This window comes from Vigna umbellata, chromosome 1 (assembly GCF_029865625.1).
Source record: "Vigna umbellata cultivar VRB3 chromosome 1, Vumbellata_1.0, whole genome shotgun sequence".
Classification (NCBI taxonomy): Eukaryota; Viridiplantae; Streptophyta; class Magnoliopsida; order Fabales; family Fabaceae; genus Vigna; species Vigna umbellata.
The window spans coordinates 78012276-78022419 of NC_142165.1; the positions used below are offsets into that span (position 1 = coordinate 78012276).

At 32.0% G+C, this 10144-nt stretch overlaps 1 protein-coding gene across 1 annotated transcript; it reads right to left on the reverse strand.

The window, feature by feature from the left end:
* Positions 1–1431: 1431 nt before the first annotated feature.
* LOC148206477 (uncharacterized) lies at positions 1432–4484 on the reverse strand. Its single transcript, XM_088107925.1, has 3 exons — positions 4347–4484; positions 2439–2699; positions 1432–1864 (listed from the first exon to the last, which is right to left on the reverse strand). Exons 1-3 carry the CDS (start codon positions 4482–4484, stop codon positions 1607–1609), a joined length of 657 nt encoding a protein of 218 aa, XP_087964051.1. The 3' UTR covers positions 1432–1606.
* Positions 4485–10144: the final 5660 nt, after the last annotated feature.

The following is a 10144-nucleotide window of genomic DNA, read 5'->3' on the forward strand; positions in this document are numbered from 1 at the left end:
AAAGAATCACATAATTTACAGGTGTGTATAAAGTTATGATTAAAATAGTCAACAAAGGTCAAAGTTGACAGCACGTTATCTTATATGTATATCTTTTCCTCTTGTTCAGAGATCTATTATTTATTGAAAATGCCTTTTAAAATTTGTGCATTGCAACAACATTAGATGACATATTTCTTAATTAATAAAATGAAAATTTTTCATGTGACACTCCGAGAAGGGTGTTACAACAATAATTATGCACCTCAGTTGGAGCAAACCACCTAAATGGACATTTTTTTTGAAGAAATCAATGGCCTAACCTCATCATTGGTGCAGTTAACACACCCAATAGCATTAAACTCACTCACTCATCTCAAAAAATGAAAACATTCAACAAAAACAGAACAAAAACCATCATGGGGAGTGTTGTTGTTCCACCTAGGTAGTCACGTTAAACTTTCTATACAAATGACCCTCAGGTCCCTGATAATCGATTACAGGGTTCGTGTAATCGATTACCGGATCCTTGAGGGTGTGTTGTGTATTGTGCGAGAATGGAGAGGAAAGAGTGTGTTTTGTGTGCTATGTATTGCGCGAGAATGGAGAGGAAAGAGTGTGTTTCGTGTGCTGTGTGTTATGCGAGAATGGAGAAGAAAGAGTGTTGTGTGTTGTGTGTTGTGCGGAGGGAAGTTAATAATGAGATGCGAGAGAGAGAATATTTGTGTACGCACTGACAAGCTAAAAAGGAATATTTGACCATTAATTTTTTAAAGTTAGACATTTTACAAAAATTTGAAAGTGTAGGATGAAGGGATCGGAAGTGCAGAGTGAAACTTCCAAAATTTAGCCTATTCAACCCAGGCCATGGACTAGACTTCACTAGTACAATATAGATAAAAAAAACATAACCTATATAGAGTAATTTGATTATTTTAAAAAAAATTATATAAATATAACTGTATTTATGAGAATTTTTATATTGAATGTTTAATTTTATCTTTATTTATTTTTAATTAGAACCAATCAGACCTAATATATATATATATATATATATATATATATATATATATATATATATATTTCACACTTTGACAAAAAAAAAATTACAGATTTAAGTAAACATAATAATGGTTCGTCAGGGAGAAAAAAAGATATAGAATATGTTGAATAAGTAATATCTAAAATAAGGAATCATAATTATAACAAATATAAGTAATTCATAATGTTAAAACATAGTGATTTCAATTATTTCCCTCTTGACGAAGATTGCAACTATACGAGAGTCTCGATGGATGGTGAGAGGGGTGTGAAAAAATTGGGACTTCACGAGAATCTCTAATGGAATCATATTTTTATGACTTGCTTCACTCGCTGATTAATCAACATCTATGTAATTATGCACACGGAGCACAAACTTTTACAACTAACTGAAAATTAAAGTTTGGAAGATCACAAGAACTGGAAAACATTTTATTGGGTATGCAAAGATGTGGTAGAAGAGACAGAATGCTGCTAAAGAACAGAATAACAAAATACACAAGACTCCCTTTTCTATTCTACTTTGGAAAGTTTAAATGGGAAACGAAAGAAAAATGATTGTTGTTAATTTTGAGTAGAGACAAGGCTAGTTACTTGAACTTTTCTTACTTTTGCTGATCTTGAATAGGGCCTCAAGTAGTATAGGTATACAAATGCCACCAGACATTTCTTCTTCTTTTACTTTAGAGCCATCGTCAGCAGTGGAACACTTTGCTAATGTTTTCTCCTCCCTTTCTTCTATTCTCACTGAGTTTGGAAAGTACAACCGTCCCTTTTCTCCTGCTCTCAGCCCAATCAGATGCCCCAGGGATACACTGTTGTCTTGAAAGAAAGATGCTGTCGACTGCTTTTTCCAACACAACAACATTGTTAAAACGACCATTTATTTTTTACATCTTCTCTTACTAGTGCTCAATTCAGTTTTCTTTAACCAACCCTTTTCTTTATTAACTAATAACACATAATTGAGTATGGGTTTAGGAGTTCAAAATCATAAAAGGAGGTTGCAAAAGGTAAAAAATGATTTCTCTTATGGTTTTCCCTAGATTAGAGGGTATATTTTTGCCTACCCTCAACTGTATGTAGGTCCTCCTGTGCCTCTAGATGAAGTCCATTACTCTATGAAATTGGTAGTTCTCACATTGATTGTCTACATTGACTCAATTCTAGAAGTGTAAAGAATTGAAAGAAATTTCAGCCACACATGGTTTACACAGAGTTCTTTTCCATAACAACATAGATTCTATTAATTGTTGTTCTGAAATAAGTGGTTAATGTGTTCATTTGTGTACACTCTGATCAGAAGTACAGTTCCCTTAGATAGTTTAACTTTAACTGTGAACTTCTGTTGTTCCTTAGTTAATTTCAGTTAATGAAATGAGAAAGAAAGAAAAATAGTATCAGTGAATTCGAATTACCTCAGTATCAAGGTTGGAGGATGAGAATGAGGAAAAACTGGTGGACGGAATGTGCATTGAGTGTGGCTCTACTGGAGCAGCTGGTAGTGATTCTACATCTCTAAGTCTTGTATTCAGAAAGCCCAGACCAAATGGCCATCCAATAGGCATTTCATCGTTCTGAGAATTGATGCCAAGAATAAGAAATACATACAAATCAAGTTCAAAACAAGGACCTGATGAAAAATTGAGTACAGTTATAGCAAAAGTAACATCAGCAGATCAGTCACAAGAGTTCCCAAACACTGGTACTGAATTGGAGAGGTTGAGATATGTATGGCAAATATTATGCTAGAACAAAAGAAAGATAGAGTAATATTGAAGGTACCATTTTCAGCAAGTGTAAGCGTTATGGAAATCTTTCAGAAATTCTGAACATTGCATAACTGTTCTATACTATCCTCCTGGATGTACTAATTCTATTCTCCTTCAATCTTGTTTATATGACAATGCTGTTCTTCCCTTTCAAAGATGTAAGGAAAGAAAGTAAATTGAACAACAGATCCGGTAGGAAAGAAGATCATAAAATCTAATTTCAAATGACTAAAAGGCCTACAAATCTGTCAGAAGAATCATCCATATAGATGAGGTTGGTAAAACATAGTGTCATTCGATTCTAAAACCCACACAATTTGTTCAGACAACCTTTTGGTCTCATGTCAGACAGCAAACTCTATCACCGACCATTTATGAATCTTCTAGTTGTATTACAGAGAGCTAATTATTTGGGCAACTAAGTGCTATTACAAACTCTTCTTCTACCACAGAGGCGTGGCCAATTAAAAAAAATCAAAATAAACCGAATTATGAAGGGGAAATATAACTGATAGAAATCAAATTGTCTGAATAATTTGCACTTAATTGGTGTTCACTGGCGCTTTAAAAACAATGCTCAGGATTCAGTGTGAATTGAATGGGCTCATTTCTCCAGAAATTTCCCAGATCTAGTTGCCACACTTATCGAACCTTTTTTAAAAAATATTTTGCTCCTTTTCGATTTGGGATTTGGCCCACATCATGTGCCTTTGCTAGATTTCCTTATCTTGTTACATACTATATGAAATGAAAAGAATAGTTGGTCAAAATGATACATGAATGGTTATGTTTACTGATAATTGTTCCAGTGAGAAAGACATTCATTTAAGAGAAACTGTGTTCCTATACCATCTAGTTTATCATTTTAAGCTAAAAATTTAAAATTGGACCTACCTTTTCCCTGGCTTTAACTCTTCAATTTGCCAAAATTATGAAATAGTAATCTTCCGGACAGGACCATCAACATTTGTTACCCCATTTTCTGCTTCTAGTAAATGACATGTTGGCATAGCCAAGACTATCTTTCAGATCAAAATCACATTCTTACAACGAAGTTCGGACAACAAACATTGATGGGTTTTAATGAAATGTTAGTTCGTATGCTCACTGTTCTCACAGCTACTACTTACAATACGGTCCTAACTTGAGACACTAATGGGGTCATTTCTTCATGTCAGTCCATCTGGAAAGTACAAATTTTACAGTACGCACATTGATCATAGTCCATACACATTGTTTTCTTTTCATTGTATCACTCCATCTTATGCTCAACATTCCTTCACCTAATAATTTCTAGAATATAACTCCAAGTTCACAAAACAGCAGAAATTCAGTTCCAGTTCCATCATGATGAACTTGCAAGATTATTAACTATTATAAGAAAACAGAAACAGAACATAGAACATACGTGGCCTACAAACTGATTACTCTCTAATTCAACGAATCAAGAGACTGCATACTAAGAACAGAACCATCCTCACACAGAAAAAGAAAAAACCCAGAGAGATCCAGAATCAATTACAATTTAAACACTGGAAAGTTCATACACATCACCATGTATTCATCAATAGCAGTAACACACCCAGAAAGAAGTATTGTTCTTTTGGAGTGCTTAAAAACAATCAACTGAAAAAAGAAAGGGAGTGGTAAGAGAAATGGTGAATGGTTGAAGAAGACGGAGAAAGAAGACATATTTTGATGTCATGGTTGCAAGTTGTGCAGAGGAATAACGAAAGGGCACTGAATTATTATTACCTCTGAAACCATGTTGTGTCAGTTGCCTCTACCGAGAAATTGATGACAAAATGATGATCACGGAGAAAAAACTAAATTTTGTATTGGAGAGAAACCAAAGAACAATATACGTGTCTCCTAACTGGTTTAATAGTATCCTTCCTTAAACGTTAGACATTTAAGACTCCAGGCCCCACATCGCCTGTGGAACATTGCTCGAATTAAGATCAATTTTGCGCACCAAATTTGTTACTTAGATTAATTCATGATATTTCAGAAACCAATCTCAAATGTTATGTACTTTAGTCAATGATGAAAACAATTTGTTAATAATTAACACACTTTTTCTATTAACGTCGTTTAGTATGCAAGTTTTAGAGAAAAACTTCTGGAGTAAACATATGTACTTTTTCTTTACCTTATTCACCATTTTGAGTAAATAATACCAAAAATAAATAAGAAATAGTAATTTAAAAAAAATAGTTAAACATTTTGATCTTCAATCTGATGATTATAATCATTTAGTACATGACTGGTAACTACTTTGGTCCTTGATATATTAATTTAATATTTTCATAAAGACAAAATTATATTTTATGCATGAAAGTGATGAATTATATCTAATGTTTGGATAGAGACCAAATTGATTATCTAGGGAACTAAATTAATTGATAGTCGAAAAAGTCAATAACCAAATTGTTCTTTTCCGTAATATCAAGAATTATATCATGTTGATTGGTAGTTGTCACGGTCAAGAACTTTAATTTGTTTCTTTTATAATGTCAAATTCTGATATCAATTGCAAATATTAAATTAATACTCATCTTTTAAAATAAATTGTATTGTTATATTTACCACCACGTTTTAAAGTTTTGACTATTGACTATTCATATCATTAGTAAGGGGTTTTAAAAAAAAAAATTAATGATGATCCTGTACTTCTAAAGAGTCTAATATTATGAGAGGAAGATAAAAATAATTTAAATACATTATTTTATGAATCTTTTAAGATGTTTTCTGTAGATAAAGTTGAATACGAAACACTAAAATGAATAATACTTAATACCAATATTATGGTACAAATTTGAGCTTCAGAATAAATTGGAAGTCAGAGCAAATTGAATGATCAATACAGCATAACTACTATATTTTTTACATTTATATATATATATATATATATATATATATATATATATATATATATATATATATATAAAATATGTAAAGTAACAACAGATGATAGTTACTTAGTGATTTTAAGAAGTTGTGCATATCTTTTTTAAAGAAAATATAAAAAGTTATAGAACAAGTTTTATATAAAAAGACAAAAAAAAATATAGAATGCAAAAGTTATATTTATATTAGTTTTTTTAACTACTGAAACTATTCACTTACTAAAAAATTTTCAACTTTCAATCATTATTAAGTGGTTTGCCCTAATTGTGTTTGTATTATTCTTAAATGTAGATAGTACATCTTGTGAGCTTGAAGAGTTTTGAGGTTTCTTAAACCAAATTTGTTTTTCTCTCAGGTAAGGAAAGGTAATTGCTTTGTTTTTAAGTTATAAATATATCGAAATGTACGTTTTGCAAGATTAAGTGATATTATTAGCCTTGATTTGATGAAATTTGGTTTATGTTGGGTGTTTATTATATTGTTTGTCTTGATTAATTTGATGTTGATTAAGGAACTTAAAATCTTATCATTTGAGCAAATTGGTATGTACGTTAATATTAAAAATTGTTTTTGACCAAAGTACTAAGAAAGGAATACCAATTTGGTCATTTAAGCAGGTTTCAATTTCCCAAATCATTGAGTTTTCATCTGATATGTTCTGATGTAGCATTGAGTGATGGCACATTATTGTTGAGCGCTAGTTCATTATTGAGAATTTGGCAAGTGTATCAATTCGTATCAAGTAATAAACCGGTAAGACCAAATATCGTTTTCCAAGAGACTCGTGTCACCAAACAATCGTATAATTTGGAACTAACTTAGACTAAAGAATGATTCCATAATTTGGGTTTTAGTGCAATTAAAGTAAACATGAAACATAAATGATAAAAGTGATCTTAGATACTCAAACACTTGGAAATGGAAAGATTAGAAATGATATAGAATGGTATTGTTGGGGGTATGACTTCACCTACTTCACTCTTATGTATAGAAAATCACTTCCTCTTCATTAATATGTCAATGTCAAACTACTAAATTACTCAAACCCAATCCCTTGGTAGAGAGAGCCTAGACTTCCTTATTAGGCTTCAATCCCTTGAAAAACCTAACAATTATTTCCGCATTAAGAATTGAGATTTAAGACAACCAAAGGTCCTAGTTCTATCCCTAGATACTATTTCCTTTAGTAGTTTAATCCAGTTCCAGATTTACCCAACATTTCCCAATATCAAGCAACTCTAAAATCGTGCCATGAATAGCAACTTCACAACAAGCATTAAGAGAAAGAATTAAACACTAACAATCAATGAGACATGCATATATTCATTCAAAACAAAATAGTTTACATAAGATTTGAGTGGTTACATCAATCCCCAACAACAATGAAACTAGCTCTCCATGGATGGAGAGCTCGAGCTTACAACAATGGTGGAAATAGAACAAGGAAGAAGACCCAAGGAAGAATATGGACTGTTCCCACGGCTCCTAGCTCGCCTCCAAGAGCTCCTAATGAAAGAAATTGCGTTTGGGTGTCAAAAGATGTCAAAGCCCTTCCATTTTCGGGTTAAATAAACCCAATCTGCCAAATCAGCAGCAGTCGCGCTTAAGTTCGCACTTAAGTTCGCGCTCCAGTGCGCAACAGTCAGCAAAATGGCGCCCCAACGCCCATATGTAGGGGGCATCCCAACGCGGTCCAGCCATGGTGCATTGGCGCTCTAGTGCCCATTGAAAAATGGCGCCCGAGCTAGCTTCAACAAAATTCTGATTCTTCATATTTTTGTTGTTTTTCTTGTTTTCCTTGGTTCCAACACCTTCATTTGATGCAGAGACTTCTTCCACCTAATTTAACTGTGTAAATGAAGGTGTTAGTGATCAATTTATCTAATTTATCTAATTAAAGCTTAAGATGAAACCACTCATTAAACTAAAAGAAAACTAGGATTTACAAGGCAAAAGGCTAAGAAAGAGTTGATATTTTCTCTAATTCAATACTGAATTCATGGTGAAATATGCCACTATCATTCATTTGGCATATTTGGGAGCATTTTACCTCCGAGCTGTTGAGCGCCAATTTTGAATCGTCAAGCGCTATATATTGTGAACAGTATAATGTTAAGAAATGTTTCACTAAGCATTCATTTTTGTGAATGGTTTAGCGTTGAGCGGTGTTAGGGTGTCCTTGAGTGTCATTATTGTATTATAGGTCTAATGCATTTTAACTCTAGGGTGCTAAGCACCATAAAGTGTTGTTAAGTATAACTTTTTGCGAAAGGAATTATGCTAAGCGTCATAGCTAGCGCTGACATCACATTTTGTGAAAAGTATAGCGTTGGACGTCACCTTTGAGCGCGAGTGTGTATGTATGGATCTATTTGTCTTGTTTGACATAGATTTAAAATGACTTTATGTATGCTTGTGACTATTTTGATGATTTATTGAGATGAGGATACTTTGTGGATATGTGTGGTATTGTGTCGAGAGAATTTGAAGGAGAAATTTTGTGTGGTGGTGATGTGTAGCGTATGCATTGATATATGGGGGTTTATAAAGTAAGTATCATAATATATTACCAATCATTCAACTCATATAGAGAGGAATGGTAGGGGAGAGAATGGGAGAAGGTCCTAATCATTGGACTATTTTGGTTCTATGCGCAAAGGGGATTAACTTTGTGAGTAGTAGGGCGACAACACCTTTGTTTATAACTCTGCACAATATAAACACTACTACAAGTGCATGCCTATGGTGAAATCCAATGTCAAAGGTATGTATCTGGATCATAGAGTCTAGTGTCAACTGTTTATGAATGTTTATATGAGTGATTGTATTTTATCAATGTTTAACTTATTTATGTGTTGAGACAATTTGTTTTGTTTGATCAATTTTATAATATCTTATTTTATCATTTGTAAGCTTTCGAAATTGAGAGGTTACATATGCAACATTAGTCATTAATATGGATTGTTGTTCATTTATTTATTTACTAGTAATTTTGTGAGGGATATTCATTCCTTTATTTGGTAAGTTGAAGAGTATTTTTAATTTATTTTAAAATGTTATTGTATTTTTATAGATTAAATTGTGTCTAATAAGATTAAGATTTTGTCTAATTTTTTAACAATAGTAGATCTTAAGAAAATTTGTTGTGGTCTCATAATTTAAGTTTTTTAAATGAATTTATTTTTAATTTAATGTGAGACTTTCGTGTGTATATATATATATATATATATATATATATATATATATATATATATAAATATATATATATATATATAAATATATATATATATATATATATAAATATATATATATATATATATATTTATATATATATATATATATATATATATATATTTATATATATATATATATATTTATATATATATATATATATATATATATATATATATATATATATAAATAAAAGATTATTTAGTTGAAATATGTTTTCACTCATAGTTTTCATATAGGTTAAGAATTAAACTTTAATTCCAACCTAACTTTACTAAATTGAAAGATTTTAAGTTATTTAAATTAACTTTATTTATAGTTATAGTGAGACTTATAATAATTTTTTTTTAATTTTTTTTTATTTTTTATCAACATTTTATTTTGTTAGTATGAGATATAAAAAAACATTCATCTTTTGTTTTTTGGGTTAAATATGTTTTTAGTCCCTAAACTATCAAAGCGAATTTGCTTTTAGTCCATCTTTCAAAGTAAGGTACATTTTAGTCCTCCTCCTTCAAAAAAACCTTAATTTTTAATTTTTGATCCTCCCGTGAGGATAAAAAATTAACGTTTGTTTTAAATAGAAAGACTAAAATGTACCTTACTTTGAAAAAGGGACTAAAAGCAAATTCGCTTTATAGTTTAGGGACTAAAAACATATTTAACCCTTGTCTTTTATACCTCTTTGCTAGACATCTTGAATGTTGCACTAGTACAAAATTTCATTTTTAACTCGTACATTATGCCTCGGTTTTTTTGGAACCGAAGCGTATCAGACGCGGTGGCAGAGTTGTAATTTTCAAATCATTATATGCTTCGGTTATTAAATAACCAGTGTCTAAAAGATATATTGACTCGGTTGACAGAATAAACCGAGGTATATACCTCAGGTGAAAAAGTTACTGCCTCGGTTACCAAATGGACCGAGGCATATGGGCTTGGACTTGGACTGAAGCACGAGAAAACCTAGGAGCTCTCTCTTCTTCCTTTTATTTTTCTCGCTTCTCTCTCGTTCCCTAGAAGCTCTCTCACTTTCCTTTTATTTTTCTCGTTCCCTAGAAGCTTCTCTCTCGTTCCAATCTCGCTTCTCTTGTTCCAAGCTCGCTTTTCTCTCTTCCAATCTTGCTTCTGTTGTTGTAAGTGTCGCTGTCGCTGCCCCGCTGCTGCCCCGCCACTGCCGGGAGCCACCACCACCTCGTCCTGGGCGACAG